The sequence below is a fragment of the Dermacentor silvarum genome, chromosome 7 (assembly GCF_013339745.2).
Source record: "Dermacentor silvarum isolate Dsil-2018 chromosome 7, BIME_Dsil_1.4, whole genome shotgun sequence".
In the NCBI taxonomy this organism is placed as follows: Eukaryota; Metazoa; Arthropoda; class Arachnida; order Ixodida; family Ixodidae; genus Dermacentor; species Dermacentor silvarum.
In genome coordinates, this window is record NC_051160.1 from 158833109 (window position 1) to 158852275 (window position 19167).

A 19167-nucleotide genomic window follows, 5' to 3' on the forward strand; every position below is an offset into this window, starting at 1 on the left:
TGGTTTGTATACATATACAGATGTGCGGTTTTAATGCGAATAGTATTCATGGCCTACTTCAGCCGTGTCTATCTATCTACGCACAACGAGTGGCACAAGTTGCCTACCTACTTGAGCCACTAGGTATGTGCTCCTGATCGTGATGCCGTCATGGTCATTGCACTGTAGGGTTATTCCAGCTTCCTGATATGTTACTTTCGTCATGACGTCGTTGTCACGCCTTCCACGCTAACCCAGTGGCCCAAGTTGTCTAATAGCTTGTGCCACTAGGTGTGGGCTCGTGGTTGTGATGCCGTCGTGGTCGATGAATCGCCATCATTTAAGGTTCGTCATCCTACACTCGGTATGCCGTTGAAGTGAAGCCATCCTTGTCACCATGCATTCGTTGTCACACCGCCATAGCGTTACCGTCGTGTTCGTTCCATCGTTATAATTCCAGCTTAGTGACATGACTCTCGTCATCCTGTCGTAGTCACACCTTCTACTCCGACCCAAGTTTTCTAATAACTTGGACCACGAGTTCTTTGTTCGGATTACGTGATGCCGTCGTTGACTCGTCTTCATTCCACCTTTGTCATCCAACTTTCGCCATGCCGTCACAGTACCTCCGTCAACGTCATTCCTTGTTCGTCGCCCGCCGCGGTGGCTTAGCGGCTATGGTGTCGCGGAATCAAATCTCGGCCACGGCAGCCGAATTTTGATGGGGGCGCAATGCGAAAACGCCCGTATCCCATGCATTGGGTGCAAGTTAAAGATCCCCTGGTGGTTAATCCACAGTCCCCCGCCATGACGTAGCTCATAATCAAATGGTGCCTAGTAAAACCACACAATTATTCCTTGTTTATTTTATTGTAATCATGCTGTCATCATTCAATCATGATTATGCCGCCGCTGGCATGCCAGCCTCGTCATTCCCGCTTCTTCTTCCGGTTGTCGTCATAATTTCGTCATCACAGCACCGTCGTTTTACAGCCGTCATCTCACTGTCCTCATGTCGTCCTCGTCACGTTGTCCTCTTATAGCATCGTCATAATTAATGAACGTATCATTATAGTTACGCCTCTGTCGTTTGGTCGCTATCCTTCCGTCTTCGTCACTGCGTCGGCGTTAAACAATTGTCGTCAGGCCTCCGTGCTTACGGGTGACCTTGGCGAGCGAGTACCATAGCAAAGTGGGACTATATCGGAGTATATGTGGCATATAGCCCAACCAACTAAAGTCTCAGAATTACCACTACATGCATGAAATAAATGTGACTTCGAGGTCTGTCGCTACATTGCTATTCGCATTACCGTCCGCAGTCATCGTGAGATGAGTTTTGCCATAATTTTATTTTTTAGAAGGCTCTCGATCGAGTATCTCACCACAAATAATTTGTAAGGTTGAATTAACACTGAGCAACGGCTCCTAACTAACTCAATAAGTGATTACTTGAAATATCCGACTCAATTCGCAGAAATTGACGGTGAGTGATTCGACACCACAATAGTGGTCTATGGAGTTCCACAGGGTAGCGTTCTGGCTCCTCTCCTCTTCCTAATCTTCAATAATGATCTGCCTGCAAACATATACGCTAACATTATATTGTTTGCAGATGACTGCGCTATTTATACCCAATTAACTGACATGAAGATAACCTAGCCTTTCAATGCCTTTTACAAACAGTGCACTCCGCCTTTAAAGCGGCTCTTGTGAACATGTGAGCCAAATATTAATGCACTGCATCGAGTAGGGAATTTACCAGATTGTGTCAAAACTAGCGAAAAATCGCTTGCTTTTGATTCCGCATTGTTTTCATGCAGCTTCATATCAAGAACATTGTTAGTAGTTCTATGTTGCTAATTTTCAGTTAAATAATCGAAAAAAAACATATATGTCTGCGTAATCAAACGACAGAAAAATAATTTAATCCCTGAAATGCCAGTCTACACATGACATTTGAGCGTAGCCGTGTTTGCTGCACGGGGCCTGCAGTGTTGTCAATCAGAAATAAAAAGAAAGTCGCTAGTTGAGACTCTTAAAAACTCTAACCCACAATACGAGCACCCAAATTTAGCCAGAAATACGCTAAATGCAGACATCAAAACCACGTTCAAAATATGTTTACTGCATCTATGTAAATTAAAGTTGAAGAAAAAAAAAGTTACTCTGGACCGCAAAGTCCTTCTTTTCGTCCATAATAAAATAAAGTATCTATACATGATCAATATAATTAACGTTTTTTATCTGTATTTTTTGAATGCCACTCGGCTGTGTTGCGCTCAAACGTAATACGAAAAGGAACTTAAAAACTGCTTCCGGAAATTAGAATTACTGGCCAGAAAACACGTCGAACTACCGAATAGTGATTAAAGTTGCAGAAAAATTACTTGGGTTTCACCTTGGTATGGTAGCGCGTCCTCTGTATATTTGTTCACTGGCGTTGCGTGGTCTAGCATTGGTTGGTGCCATTGCTGACCACATTGCCCTCCACCGTGCTGATCTTGTGAACAACGTGCTCGGGCAGCGCGTAACTGAAGCAGCATTTATCGTTACTTGAATTGAATTTATTTCCTACATGTTTACATACAACATGTTTGAGGTGTATGGGAGTAAAAGCTGCTAAAAAGCAGCTTGACAAAGCTCCCATATCCCTATTGCGTTTGGCAGTGCAGGGCAGAAAACACAGAGTAGATTGGTTATAGACAACAGATAATTACAATGTCGTCAAAAAAAGAAAAAAAAACTGAATAATGCAATACAGTGCAGCAACAAAAGTAGAAATACAACCATACGAGACATTTGTTATTAGTGCGAGATATTTGTTATTCGGATACGAGCCGGCATAGTAAGACTACGTTCACACTTGGTGTCGGCCGAAAGCGAAAAAAAATGAACCCTATTTTCCGCATAAGTGGGCGGACAACTAGTCGGCGAGGCAAGTCGCTCTTGTACCGACTTTTCTCGCCTTGGCGGAAGCATTTCCTCGTCGCCGGAAGCTGCACTAGCATGTAAATATAGAACATGGCGTTCCAAGTGTCAGTGGCCCTGCTAATCAACGCGATCAAAACTTGCCGTGCTGACAAACCTCTACAAAGACACCTTACACAAAATCGAGATTTGAACGAAGATTGCCGAGGAGCGTGGGATTATCAAAACGTGCAGTAGCAATGCGTTGCCGTGTTCCCGTTCTAATGATGTACCAACCAGCCCATACCAGCACACTCCTTGAGTTCGTTGCCATGTCTTCACATCTCACGCTTCTGCAGGGTCAGGCCATTCTATCTTGTTCAGCTGATCGTTGCGTATCCCCGCAAAAAACAGAAAAAGAAACAGGATAATACGGAATAACGCTACTTATTCGTTTTGATAGTCATCGTTAAAATCAGTGCGGTTGAAGTTCAGTGGGGCTAAATTTATCTGGGAAACTGCTTATTGGCAACACTGCCTCCTAGTTCGCAGCGACGTACTGTGTACAGTATAGTCTACCGCGGCGGCCACGCGGTGCCGCGACGAGCCCTCTCGCCGTCGACACAATTTGTGCGGGGCTCGGCCCCCTTAGCTTAACCACTGTGTAGCTTCAAGCGCGCTAGTGGCGCAGAAAGGAGAAAGAAAGGTACTCATCGGTGCCGTAACTGCACATAACGCCGCTTTAACTTGAAGGATTCGAATTATTTTTGCAGCAGGAAATTCTTGAGGGACTTTATACTTTACTAGTGCGGTCATACCTACGTATAATATTTTCATTCCTCTATGGTTAATTAAGGAATTGATTTAGGGCCTCTTTAAAGTATATAGCGATAGTAGGCTTGAGAGCACGTATGCATTAATAACAAACAGAGAGAATGTGACGGAAAGGTTGTTTTCGAAATTCTGGTGGGCTGAATTTAGTTGAAACGCATGTTTCAGCCAAGAACAGCTGGGTACGCCAACTTTTTGTTTATGTTTGCTGTAAAAAAAGAAACGCGATGACATTAGGAAAAGAGAGTCGTGCAGAACAGGATTGACATGGTATACATTGTACTTATTGTTTAGGGCGAAAGGGCAGCTGTCCTACCGGATATATTGATCAGGCTTGCATTAAAAGCGGACTTCATTAAAGTTATACTGGATAACCACAAATTATTTCACAAGATGAAACATGTTGAGCCACATGTATCTTTCAAGCGTATAGAAACGTTTATGCATAGAAAGAGGAAGAGAGATAAGCACTTATTTGTATTAGGGTGGGTGATCTTCGTACAAGCTTGTCCCCGCCTCTCAGCTGATGGGTGAGCAATGGTCCCGAAAAGTAAGGTGATTCGAGGGCACAATTTATTATTAGCATCGCGCTTCTTTGTTTTCGTTTCTTTTCAATTGGCGTCAGAGAAGAACTTTGGTGCCACTTCACATTAAAGACAGCATTTGTTCGAAAATACGTTTTAAAAAGGAGCTTTGTTTCGACGGTGTTTGGAGTTGGACCAAGGCGGGCCATGCGGGTTTGCACAGTGAAGGATTCTTGCTTAGTTTTGACGCGAAAGGCGTCAAATGGCTGATTAGGTGAAAAATCTGGTGGCTTCCGTATAGCTGTGGAATAACGGCGCCTAACTTTCCATTGGCGGTGTCACGAGCGCACCTTGCGCCCTTGTGACGTTGGCGCACTCTTGCTGACTCGGGCAGCACGTACCGCTATGGAGCCTGAAGCATCTGCATCGTCGGCGGTCGCAAGCTCGGCAGCAGCGAAACGGGGCCGTCCACGCCGGTACACCGCAGACGAAGAAAGGAAGTGGAGGAACGCAGCAAAACAAGCGAAGAGGCAGGCAGCAAAGTCCGCCATCGTCGCCAATACACGGCGGGCTGAACGAGCATTAACGCAAATATAACTCGCAGCGCAAAATTAGAAGGAGCGCTCTGCGGCATTCGATTGGACATTAATGCTTTCACATTCGCAGCTAATAAAAAGTGCTTCGATGTCCTCGGAATTTTTCAGCAACCTTGGTTTCCTAAGCATGCAGCAAAGTGCAAGGTACCCAGCAGTTCATGCACCTTCATCTAGATAAAAAATTATGCAGCTTCTGCGAAGTGTGCGAACAAATATTATGGCAATTATGTTGCAGGTAACTGGCAGTAAGGCATCGTTTTGGGGTCCTGCAAAGCACTAACAGATGGACGAACTTGTCGGTGTAAGGCGAGCACTTGCGTGACGACTTGCAGAAGAACTGGTGACGGCTATAGTAAGATGACAATAGCATGACAACTCAATTATTGTACTAAAAGTTATAACCTGCTAAATTTTGGTCCGCACGTCGGCACAGTGTCGCATAACGTGTACGTAGCCGATGGGAGCAGAATGCATAAATAAGTAGATCTGGTGCATCTTAAAGAACTTTAGATGGTCAACATTATTCCGGGACCCCCTTCTACGGCATGCCAAGGAATGAAGGAAAGAGTGAAGGAAAGGCAGGGAGATTAACCAGTTCAGCACAACCGGTTTGCTACCCTACACATTGGAGCGGGATGAGAGGGAATGAAAGATGGGGAGGACAGAGAGAGAGCACACAGCACAGCACACACATAGTTAGTCACAAACGGCATGCCAAATTATCACATGGTGCTTATGGCACGTAAAACTCCAGAATTTTATTTCTGGTACGCAGTGCTAGCGGCCACGTGGAGACGACTTGGAAATGAATGCTGATCAGGATTGTCGTGAAGTACAGCACAGGGTTTCAAATGGCTAGCTGCAACAAGCGAAGACTGTGGACAGCTGGTGCGCTCGGACCTAAATAAGCAGCTTTATGTGGCATGACAGTGGCAAAGTTGACTTTGCCTCGTCTTGCCTAAACGAAACTATCGCACGTTCTCTCGAATGCAGAAGCTAAAGGTTGCCATGCAACCTAGCGCACGCGCTAGTAACCTGAAAGGTATCGTAGGCGCTGGCAGCAATTGAAGAATGCATGCGTCCGTGACCATATGTGTCGGGTACTGAGACCTTGAGCAGGGGGACGTAGGTTTGATACCACCATCAGAAAGATGGTCATTCATGCGAAACATTCCTTTCTTTTCATGAGGCACATTGGGGTAGCTTGAACGGCAGCGCAAACCACACACGTACACAGAGAAAAATGGCAAGGAAAACGCGGTGACGACATCAGCGCCGAGTTTTTGTGGTGATTTTTCTCTGCGTACGTGTGTGGTTTGCGCTGCCGTTCAAATTATGCATTTCAATGAACTAGTATGCGTTCCATTGCGTGAGGTCGGCTCCTGTCTCGCCTAGGTGTGGAATATGTGAGACTGCAGCGTATGACGCACGTGACTGCAGCCTGAGGATGGATCAACAAACTAAGGAAGACACACAAAAAGAGCATTTTAATTGTAGCATGAGGCACAGACTCTGTACATGTGGGTGGAGGAAAAATAGAAACTCGAAGCGCAATTAAACTTGTCAATGCACTGGACAGATTGAATCGACATCTCCTAAGGGATTCAGATGTGCTACAAGAATTGCGGAAACCACTCGGCCCATGAAGACAGTCCGAGACGGTACGTTGTCATCTCATCTTAATGAAATCACCGGGGAACTCACCGAAAGTTCATGTGGTAGCGATCATTTTCCTGTATTTAAAACTGTATAAATGTTCATAACACCTGTAACTATGACAGCGAGGAATTGTGCTCACTTGGACACTTCCAGAAAAGACTTCAATGATGCACGTGGGAGGCCAGAACGGCTCAGATGACAAAAGAAATCGCAGAAGCCCCAAAGTAAGCTCACTATTTGTGTTACTCGAGAGAGAAAGAGATTTCATTTACAGGAAAGGGCTGTTGCGCTGTAGTGAGTTACTCTGACGAGGAGCCCGTAAGGTGCTGCAAATAAAAAAAGTCTCCAGCAACCTATCCGACGAACTATAAAAACGACTATGCAATACCTTTATTGGAAGAATTCAAGCGCCTAAAATATTAGGGACAGTCACAAGCTGGCCGGCTTGGGAAAAACACGCTTCGAGGCCAAGATGATCACGAAAAGTTCACATTAGGCATACGTATCTAATATATTGACTGTGAAATAGGTTTTCAATGTAAGGCACAAACGTTTAAGACAGATAGTATATGGGTGTGCAATAAACACAGAACATAGCATCAGTTTCCCCATGAAATTTAAGCACTTCAGTTCTGAATGCATATAACGTGAGCTTACCTATGGTGAATGGTTCTACACACTCTCTAGTGATCATTGGCACTGATGGGTATATGCGCTGGGATTCCTGCAACAGGAGCGGAACAGAGCTGAGTATTGCAGAATTTAAAATCAAGTCCTATCAAGATTACTGAGAGGTTGTACTGTCTCTAGACTGGCTTATCGTCGCTAGGCGCGAAAAAAACTGAATCCATGCAAAGCACAGATCAACACTCAAGACAGCTTCAGAACGTGAAAATATGCAAAGTTCAGCTCACAATTAAAACGTTAGGCACCAGTACAGCGTATAAGAACACCAGCAAACCCGTTCTTTGCACGTCACTTCGGTACACTTCAGTAAACATGCTGAATCACTAAAAAGACTCTGAGAACGCGTACCGACGTGCACAGGTGTCCAGACCACTAGACGACCGCAACTATACCTTTCTGCATCACTATTGACATGCCACAAAATACAAACCTACTTATCACAAAATTCAACTTGCATGGCCCCTACACATGCATATGATTTGTAGTGTTGCGAAATTTGTAACATTCGGCTGAAACACGAATATTCAATACCAAAGCTGAATCTTCCTTCAGATGACGAGATACACCAAAAATTATTTCCGCTTGTGATTGCATTGAATGAGGACTTGCCAAAATCATCAGAAGTGCCCGTCGCTTATGTGGCGTTGTTCATGGCAAAAGAGTGCCTCACCTTGAGCACGCACTCGAGGTACTTCATCTGCTTGAGGTCCTCCTTGGTCACGTGTCGCTCCCGGTCTTCGCCGAAGATGGAGTCGAGCTCCTCGTGAATTAGTCGCTGCTGCGCCTGGTAGTGGCCGACGAGAAACAGCGCCCAGCTGATGCCCATAGCTGTTGTGTCGTGACCCTGCATGGAAGAATCTCAGCTACATGTACTGTTTGTTTATTCATATTACAGTTTTCGATTTACATTGATAGCAAGAGTCAGAGTTAAAATCAATCAATCAATCAGTCAGTCCTTTTTATTTTATTTCCATCATGAAAAAAGGAGGCACGATAAAAAGCTTAATGATGATCCGGACTCTTTTATAATGAGCCTTCATCGTTCAGTTTATGACAAGCGGTTTATAGGCTGTTCAAAAAAAAAAGCGCAGCAGCGATTTTGTAGCTATACACATTGCGATCTTTCTTTTATGCCTTCGTCATCACGACGCCTCCTTACCCTCAGTAGCATGATTAAAAAGTTCGAATATCGAGGAGTAGGAGTGATGGGATGATTAGGTGCTTTTCTCGCTACTTCTCTTTCCAAAGGGACATAAAGTACAATATTACAAGAGATAGTAAGAAAAACTAATATATGTAAATAAGATAATTCACTGTTTTGCCGAAAAATTCAGATTTATATTTGTATTTCATGACTTTAACCTTGTCAGCAGACGAGTTCGTAACTGGTTACAGGTGCACAAAAGCCTGATGCTGGTAATTTTTGCAGGGTGATGATTTCCTACCAATTTCAACGGGGAAAACCGAAAGTCAGCTGCTGAAGAGCGCCACTACCACACCTTTAGCAGATACCCATGAGTGACTCACTTACTTTGGGCAAGAATGAAGCGAACAAGATTGGAGCTTAAAATAAGCGGATAAGTCCGTCCGTCTGGCTGCGTGCCACCTATTCCAGCGGGTGTACAGAATATCACCAGCAGTATATCGCCCAGTGTTAAAAACCACTTCTACTATGACACCAAAGTAAATTCACGTACAACGCCTCACCTTCATTGGAAAAAAACATAGCTGGTTGAGCAAGTATCGGTCTGTGCTTAAAATATTTAATAGCGGCCTTGATGTCACGTGACTTGTGTAGTCAATATGGCAGATTAGTTAGGTTCCTTCGTTTAATTGTGGACAACGCGGGACACGTTATTCACAAATGCACGCTTATAACTTTAATGTGCTCATCATACACCGTACCTCGAACATGAAAGTGTCCACCTCTTCCCGGATGCCTTCCTCGGTGATGTTGCTCTTGAAGTGTTCCAAAAGAAGGATGTCCATAAACGGGCGCGTCTTGTTGCGCCTGACGTCGGACTGGGTGTCTTCGAGGCTCATAATGCCACTTTCTATCTCTTTGCGCAGCTCTTGCTTGCGTTCGGCGATCACCTGAGATATTACACGACAAGGAAATAGACATAGTGTGTAAAGGCTCATTAAGTACTAATAACATCATTGTTATAATCATAATGATCGAGTCATGTCTTCGTTTCATGTTTCTGTAACCTGTATTACTAGCATTATATATATTGACGAGTTGTACTAACTGTGCCACAACGAAGACCAATAGGTTAATGCACCGTAAAAAAACTGATAGATAGATTACTTATTAATGTTGTAACACATCAAGGCATAAAACACCGATCAAGAAAAAGTGAGAGAAACTTGTTAGAGCAACTGCCACTGTTAAGCACACGATCTGGAAGAGCTCATAGAAGAGAAAGAAGAAAAAGAGAAGCAATAAAAAGATGAGAGGCTAACTAGAGTATAGCCGCCCGGTTGGCTATCATATAATCGGGGACGAGAAAAGTGTTAGCAGATTGGACGCCGCAGCACCATCGTGACGATGTCGCTTGACGTGCCGCTGTTCATGCAGGTTTCTGCGAGTGCCTAAGCTGCACCGCTGGAGGCGCAGCGAAATCTTTCTGCGCTGAACGCACCAAGCTTCGCTACGACGCCAGCCTACCGCCACACTTCTGTGTGGGCGGTGTTTCCGGCCAGTTCGATGAGGGCACCTGCACCCAGGAGCATTGACATATGGATGGCCTTTTCGACTTACGATCCGGCGGCAGGATGACGTCAGGACGCATGTCCACAAAGGATCAGCTGCATGCTGTAAATGCGTGCCCATCGCCTACCGGCTTCAGTGGACACGGCAGCACCGCCGTGAGAATGTCGCCTGATATGACGCTGTTCATGCAGTTTGGTAATTGAAAAAATGGCTTGGTCTTACAGTGCTGTTCTTGTTGTTCTTGGTCTTATAGAGCTGCCGTGTCCACGAGTTTTCGTTGAATGTTTATGTGACTGTTTTTGCATTGCGGGCCTGTTGAGTCTCTCTAGGGATGTGGAGAAGAATTAAGGACCAATAACGGAAGATTGTGGAAGGAATTGCTCCAGAATCACAAGGAAATTTTGTCTAAACTTACTGCGGTTCAAGAAAAGCAAGACTCGTTGAAACAAAAATGCTAGACATGCAGAACCGGCTTCCTGTTATGGAAACTAAGGTACAAAGCTTAGGCGAAACTCGTAACAGGCTCGCAACTCGTTAAACAATTGTGAATGTCCACAGTGTTGAAACATCTAGTCTGGTAACACGTGTGGATGATTTGAATAATCGTTCACGACGGAATAATCTAATCATTAGAGGAACATCTGAAGATGAAAATCAAAAGGGAGAAACCCTTGGAAGCAAAGTAAAAGACGAAATCCTTAGCGCTACTCTAGAAGTGAACGCAACTTATTGAAATAATTCACAGGTTTAGAACAAACTTTCTGGTTAAACTCGTACAGTCATCCTATAGGGATCAAATGAAAGTTTTGCAGAATTGCTCAAAACTGAAGAGTACGGATTACAGTACAAGTGAGTATTTCGCTAAAGAGTACAGCGAATAAGAAAAAAAGCTATGAGACTCTAAAAGTGAGGAAACGAAGGCAGTGCTGAAGGTAACGCTTGCTTTTCATAAGCTGAGGGAAACAACACGCTGTAAAGCTGGCATGAGGAGCGTGAGAAAAGGTGAAAGCTGGGAAGTGATTCAGGAACAAGAGATAATTAACGTGCGCAGGGTCAACATGTTGACTGCAAATACAAGAAGTGTATTAAACAAAACACACATGCTTGAAGCTCCAATTATTGATCATGAACCTGATATTGCTGTAATTACGGAAACTTGGTTGGACAAAAATATACCTGATAGCGAAATCGCGCCACTTGGTTAGACGTTGGTTAGGAGGAATCGAGATGGAAGAGGTAGAGGCGTGCCTCTTCTGCTCAAGCGAAACATCATTTTTCCCCTTTAGAAGTACCAGGCGATATTGAGGCTGTGTGGATTAGAACACAATTTAATAATCGAATAATCGCACTGCATTCATTGGAGCGGTATACCGGGCTCCGAACTCTATTGTACAACATATCTTGCGACTAAGCAATTCATAGAAACGTACATAGGACAGCATACAGTTATTAGGTGATTTTAATCTCCCGGCTACTGAATGGGATTCATATGTGGCCGGAGACACAGATTTTACTTCTTCTGGGGTGTTTTTAGATTTAACATTTTTTTACAATTTAACTCAGGTTGGTAATGAATTTACTACGGTGTGTGCAACAAGGTCATCTGTACTTGATCCAGTGCTTTCACAACGTATATAGATGGCTATCTTGTTGATGAAGGTTTATCCGACCACAAAATGGTTATTACGTCCTGGAACAGGTCCTCGTACTCCTTGCGCCAGAAATCATGCATCCATTATCTAAGCTTTCAAGCTGCTGATGATGTTAGTGTTTAGGATTACCTTGAAAGGTCGTTTGATAAATTCACTTATATTTATTAATCAAATGACGATCTGTGGGACTTCTTTAGGAAATCACGATGCATTTCACTACGCAATTTATCCCTAAAGTCTTCAAAAAGTGCAAAAGCAAAAAAAAAACATAAATCACTAGTGAAATATTTCATGTCAAACGGAGGATTAAAAGGAAAAGGAAAGCTTCTCCATTCTTGTTTCCATTCCATTTTCCATCCATTGTTTCCATTTTTTGCATCCAATTCACGGTCTCTATTTATCTCGCTTTCTTTTTGATGACTCCTGGTTGTCTATTTACAGTTTCGATTATCCTGTACTTGGTTGCCAACTTCCTTGACCTCTTCCTCCATTCTGTGTCCACGCTTTTCATGTACAGATACTTGTGCACTTCAGCCGCCCATTTATTTTGATCCCTGCTCCTGAATCTTTCTTCGAAACTAATTTTGCTCTGCATTTCTCTGACTACAAAGGAGGCCCAACCCATGTCACCCTGCACTGCCATGTTTGTGGTTGAACCGTGGGCTCCCGAAGATAACCAGCCTACTGATCTTTGGTTAACTTCCAAACCCGACAAGATATCAGATTTGAAGCATAGAATGGCATTTGCGAACGTTATCGCTGGCACCATCTCATACTTATTGTGGCAACAAAGTGCTCTCTGTTTTAATACTGCTACATTACGCTTCCACTTTATTTTGAGATTATCTTGGTGGGTGCTTAAGTCTTTCCTTGGTTTATGTATACGCCTAGGTATTTCTATTGTATGACTATGGGTATGACCTGCTGTTGAATTGACACCACTGAATTACTCGTGTCATCATTAAAAAGAATAATTCCCAATTTCGCTGTGCTAAACTTCAAGCCGACTTTGGTGGTTGCGTTGCCACAGGTATTCGGAAGTGTCTGCAAATCTCTTGCATTGTCCGCTAGCAGCACTATGCCGTCCGCATAAATCAGTTCCCGGGGACCTTCTGTTGCACCATTTGTCTATTACTCATGTATGATAAATCAAACAATCATTCGCGGTTTTCCAGTCGTCTTTCTATGCCATTACCATAAAGCGGGAACAATGGAGATAGAGGAAATCCTTGTTTCAGTCCTTGGTGAAATTCCAGCACTTCATTACATGTTCGACATTCCCATACAATTCGTGCTCGGTTGTCTCTATACACCTCCCTCAGCAGTTCTTCGTGCTGAGGAAGATGCCTTCGTGCTTGAGAATATTCCATAGCAATTCCCTGTCTACGTTGTCGTAGGCTCCCTTAATACCTAGAAATGCTATCCATAAAGGTTTAATCTGAGCAATTGAAATCTATATGCACTGAGTTAGCACAAACATATTATCCTCTAAGAGTCTGCGTGGTCGGAATCCATTCTTTAGTTCCCCCAGTACAACATTTTTTCCACCCATTTCGTCAGTCCTAATTTTTATGGCTTGCATTTTTATTCTACATAGCACCGACGTTACTGTAACTGGCCTGTACGAGCTCGTCTTATCCTTATCACCTTTGCCTTTGTAGATCAGGTTCATCATGCTTTCACGCCATCCAACCGTTATTTTCTTCGTTTTATCATGTGACATTAGTCTATGGCATTAGTCAGGAGTGCCTTGCTCTTTGGACCGAGGTTTTTGATACGCTGGATTGGAATTTCACAGGGTCATTCGGCGGTGTTCTTATGGATATTTCATTCATATTTCTTCCAGAAAGCTTTTCCTATGGTGAATTTTGATCACTCAGGCTTCTAAGTTGTTTCTCAATCTGTTTCGGTATCAACTGCGCTTTCTTGAATGCCGAAGTTATCCCTAATAACGTATCTGATGTTACCGCAGTGCATCCTCTCCTTCGAAGATGTTACCGTATTCATCCCTTATACCCGTTTGCGAATTTTTAGTTGGAGCTCCGAGTGCTCTATTATGATACCAGAATCTTTCGCTGCACCGCGGATGTGCGGAGGCAAGCGCCATCTGGTGGCGTTGCAAGGAATCCAGTGGTGGTGACGTTGGGTGGGCGCATCCTCAGCCTTAATTGGTTGACCTATTCAGACAGAGAACAACCAAGCCGCAGCACCCACGGTCACGAAAGCCCGGCGAGGCTCGGAAAGAAAAAGAACAATCGTTTTTAAAAAAGCTGCAGAAAGTTTGAAACGACTTTGAATTGAACGGTTACCCGAGGCGGAAGATATTGTGGCATGTCATGAGCCGACAAGGAAGGGAGCAGGCAGAAGACACGGATGCTCAAAACCGAAACGCGCAAGGATCCCGTATATTTTTTGAATTAGTGAACTCTTGTTCTAAATTTTGAAGAAACACGGCGTCCGACAGTGCTGTAACTTAAAGCTAATGCATTGTGGTTTTATTTCAATCTCCTGACACCAAGTTTACTTACCTGCCGGCGCAAGCGCGGGTGGGGCCCACAATACTGTTTGGTCAGATTAAGCAAACACTGTCCTTGGTTACCGGAGCTCTCTTTTGTTTACTTTTAAAGCGGATAGCTTTGACTACCATACCAGGCTTTCATTGCGATAGCAAATATACAGACACGCCAGTCGCATTTCTGCCGTCGCCATCATCGTCGCCGTGAGGTTCCGTATAAAGCAAGGGCGATAAACTCGTCCCCGCGCACCGTATGTGCGAGTGAAAGCGTGCGAGGTTGAACCGGCGATCGCGGCTCAATCTAGCGCACGCAAGAGAGGGAAGCAGGGAGGAGGCACGCCATCTTCCGTCGCGTGCAAGTCTCCGGGGGATGGGAGGGAGGGTGTTGCGCGTTCTACTCTGGGCTGCCCGGGCGGCCGCAGGCACCCGTTCGGGCCACTGTATCTTGAAAGCCATCTGTGACGGGGGACTAAAGGCCCCCCTTCGCTTTGTTTTCGCGGCTTAGTTAACTTTGGTGCGAACGGCAGCACGAAGGTCCATTCACTCGCTCCTGCTGTCACGCTTGCTCACTCCAGCATTTTGACAGCGAGTTTGTGCGGTCATCCAGTGAGATCTGTTCATGTTTGCGTGTGCGCGCGTGACACCATGCTTGGTAATTTATTTAGTTTACCTATGATAACATGTTTATATGGCCGCTAAAGCTACTATTCTTACTTCGTATAGCCTTCAACTAATTTGCTATCGCAATCGATGCTTCGCCTTTCGGGAGAAACTGCAACTTTATCTCAGCAGCTGACGAGAGGCAAGAAACGCACAGAGGTGGAGAAGAATTTAGTGGGGCTGTGCCAGCGTGGTTATTAGAGCGAAAGTAGTTCACCGGGTGAGCAGTGTTGCGCCGCCATTTCCTAGGAGTTCAAGCGGATCTGATGTCATTCCGGCATCATACAGGAGAGACAGAAGTAGAGAGAGTGGTACCGGCGTCTCCTATTGGTGTGCGTCCACCTGTTAGGTTTTCGATGTCTTGTCGACGATCGTGATGGCCCTGTAACGGCGCGCTAAAAACGCAGACAAAACAGGTACTCAGCGAAGGTGAGTTTGCGGAGTCACGTCCCCTACGTAACAAAAGGGCTCGGCAACCATGCACAAGCAATAGGGGCTGGGACAGCAGCAATGAGTAAACCAGATGAGAAAGTCTCCCGTTCAGCGCCGCGAAGCGAAACGTTCACGACCATTCTCGAGTGCTGCGCTGACAGCTACTTAGAGAAGCATTTCGTTGATTATGTTTCGGTGCAGCATGCGTAATTTTTCAGTATCGTTTTTTGAGCGGCCGGGGCTCTATAGCAATTTCATTTAGGTCAGAAGCGCTTTCTAACTGAATACAGCGTGCTAATGAAAGCAAAATTGCTTTCAAACATTTTAAAGGAACGTATGTTCCAATACTTTAGAGAATAAACGCAAGTACTTTAATATTTATAGCCGTTGGGACATGTTCATTGATTCTACATACAATATACAGGGTGATCATTTTTATGAAATTTTCAGAAACAGCCTGTGGCAGATAGCACAATTAATTTCCTTGAGCTAGGTTATTCGAAGAGGCGGACATTACTAGCACGAGAAATTGAAACGCATACATTCAACTAAATAATAGAAGTTTACTAAATTACTTCCTAATTAATTACTTTACGGCATACATTGCAACTTACGAATTGTAGCCGGTGAGCTTGCAAGACATATCCACGTGAAATGGATTTGCAGAATGACACCCGTTTCGAGATATTATTTTCCAAAGTGTGGAACGAAATAGTTGGGCGTTCCAGTTAATTTTGTGCTTCAATGCATAAAATACCGTTTTGTTAAAAAATAAATTTTGTTAAAAAATAAAAACAGCCCATATTTACGGCAAGCTTGATGGCACATATCTTTAAACTGGCGTCATTCTGAAAAATATTCCAAGTGGATCTGCCTTGCAAACTCACCGGTTACAATTCGTAAACAGCAATCTGCCGTAAAGTAATTCATTCGAAAAATAATTATTGGAATTTTGTTATTTAGTTGAATATGTGTTTCGATTTCTCGTTCAAGTAATGTCCACCTCTCTGAATAATCCACCTCAAGGACTAGAATTAAGTTGTTGACTCTGTACGTATGTCGTTCAGCACGTACCCACACAATTGACCGGCCCGAAGAACTGCTGTATTTTTTTTTGTTCTTTTTTGCTTTTTTGCGTATGTGGCTGCGAGATTAATTGAGGTCTCGACTACAGAGGTGTACTCTTGATGGCTACAATAAAACGGGGAACCACAAAAGAGCACAACGAGGTGAGCAAACTCCATTTTACGCCAGCTCAACAATGGTGCAGCCGCGAGATCGGCATGGACCACCCAAAGGTAGCTGGACCGTCTTAACGGTGTCGTTCTTTTGGGAGCGCTTTAGAGCGCTCGAAAACGACCATCGAAATATGTACACAGTTTTACACATTTCTCGACAGGCTCTCAGAATTCGTGACTGAAAGCGGATGCAAGTTTGCCCAGGAGCATACAAGAGATTTAGAACACGTGAAATTGCCTGTAGTCATACAACTGCATAGTATATAACTACCCAAAACCTAAACTTCTATGTTTGAAGGCGTGAAACCCACCTTATGTGTGAAGGAGTGCAAAATCTGGAGGCATCGCTGGAATTCCCTGCCCGCCGGAGTCAGCTTATATATGAAGTCCACTGTGTAGAGTGGCTTCATGAGACGCTCCACAAAGAGCTCACCCATTCTGAAACGAATGGTACATAAGGAAAGCTTCATTTCGGTGGGGAAGTGAGAAAGGCATAGTGCTTATTATCTTTTAGTCGGCTTTTTTCATGTAATAAAAACATGATAAGGTTGCGAAGTTGGGCTGTAGATGAAATCTACATAATGCGACTCATAATGTGTTATACAACACGTACTTCATTCAGCTTCAAGCATTATAGTATATGAACTACATAGAACTCATTCGTAGCGCCGATGCAGTGAACTGCGAACGCAGTCATGCATGTCACGAGTGAGAATGTGTGTTACTTACGTTAGACAAAGTAACATAATACAGTGGCACAATGAGCATGGAAATAGGCGCAGTGATTACCCCCCCCCCCCTTTTAGATTTTTACTGTAGCTAGGCCCATCTTCCTGTGGAAGCTGCTACAGATCGTAAAAGCCAAGCCAAAATAAAAGTGGGCATTTAGGTATTGATAAGGTGCGCTATGTTGCGTCTGCGAATTCGAGGGTGCAATGATCTCGGTAACCGACACAATCCACTTCCGATGACCAAGTGGTGAAGAACAAAGCAAAGTACTAAACATTTTGCATAGTTGGCAGTCTGGCACAGCTTGTATTGGAACACGCAATCTTTGACCTCCAGCTGGCCACTGAAGATGAAGGCCATGAGATATATATTCCGATTTTTATGCAAAAATTACAAAAAAGAAAAAATCAGTGGTACCCGAGCATTGTCATGGTAAATCATCGTGGTCCAAAACGTATGTGCAAAAAACTTGCGCTGTATGCATCTATTGGAGACGATTGGCGACTTTAATGCTATTAGCAATCTGTCTTATGATGGGTGTGTAATTGGTGATGTTATGTTTTATGTGACAATTATTATTAATAGGTGCAGTAACACATACCCAGTGACAAAACGTGGCGTCAAAAAGTTTTATTCAAGGGTCGCGCATAACTTGTGGCACATGCCCTGTGACCCAATTTGGCGTGAAACACCTTCTTGGAGAGCAGCGCATGCGCACTGGTGTAAGTTGGTAAAAGTTTTCTTATGAACCCGATTCTCCCATTAGAGCAGCGCAATGCTTTACCCTTGTGACCATGGACTGTCTATAGTGACCCAACTTGGTAGCATACATACATACATACATACATACATACATACATACATACATACATACATACATACATACATACATACCCAATTTAGATGAAGTTCCCAATACCTACATACATAAATTAGGTTAAGTTCCCAAATAATGCTAATGGCATTGAAGAGCCAGACAATGAACGCGCTTTTTTCATGTTTCATTTCAACTAGGTCAAGTCGCACCGACGTCGCACACTGCTAAACTATTGAGGTAAAGGCCAGATGAAGTGTTTTAAACATTAAGGTGTCAAGTACATCATGCGAATGTGAAGGCTCCGACACTTCTGCTGCTTCACCTCCATCACAGTTACCAGCATCTTCTGTCTATTCATTGACGCAGTGATGTGAAGGACTCCACAACCGATCTCCGATTGAGTCTCCCCACTACTACTGTCTTTGCAGCTTACATACTCTTCTTGCACCATCTAATATAGGCCGGCCAACTCACTCATCAATCGACTCACTAAAGCTCTTTCAACTCGGACCTACCGTCATAGTATAAATGAGCCGGGCTGAGTACAATTTTGGTGAGTGTGAGTCTGAGTGACCACGGATGAGCGCCATTTCGCGTGTCTGATTGAGCCCTATGCAAAAAATGTATTTTGTGAGGGGGTCTGAGTGGGTTTCGTTTATATTGCCGGTCTATGGAACACACGTACGTGCACTAAGTGAACAGTTTCAAATGAAAGGTTTAAGAATATATAATAAATGTGTAAGTTTAATGCTGTGTTGCTGAGCTTTAGGCTACGTTGTACCTTCTAAGCAGATTGGAATAGACCATTTCTCCGAGTATTTGCTTCACGCCGTAGAATACAAGTTATCGATTTTTTTCCTACGCGGCTCGCGTTGCTATTCGCCGAGAGCGATCACTTGGTCGCAGATAACGTCAAATGTTCCACCGCAGTGCGGATAAGCTAACCTTCTGAACAGAATGCCGTCTGTTCGTTTCCTTTGCTGCCGCCGACATCGTATAATTCGACGCTCATGAGAAGCGCGGCGATCTTGGCTTCTCTTTCGCACTACTTGTGAGTCGGTATTACGGGGTCTAGAACACCCATCTATATGAAGCGCACTACAAAGCCTCCTAATTAGCGCCATTTGGGTGATCAGTTGTGACCCGCCTACTTGAGTATATGGGCAGCGACCTCCCGTATCCGGAAAGAGCCAGGATGTTAGAGGTCGCCGGCACCTTTTCA

General features: G+C 44.1%; 1 protein-coding gene across 1 annotated transcript in view; it reads right to left on the bottom strand.

Annotated features, from left to right (window-relative positions):
• LOC119458620 (cytochrome P450 4c3-like) overlaps window positions 1–19167 on the bottom strand; it is a 95599-nt gene that overhangs the window by 12464 nt on the left and 63968 nt on the right. Inside the window, exons 7-10 of the mRNA XM_037720463.2 lie at window positions 16711–16837; window positions 9092–9280; window positions 7857–8030; window positions 7157–7223 (exon numbers count right to left, since the gene is read on the bottom strand). Coding sequence (XP_037576391.1) covers window positions 7157–7223; window positions 7857–8030; window positions 9092–9280; window positions 16711–16837 — 557 coding nt within the window. The remainder of the gene's footprint in view (window positions 1–7156; window positions 7224–7856; window positions 8031–9091; window positions 9281–16710; window positions 16838–19167) is intronic.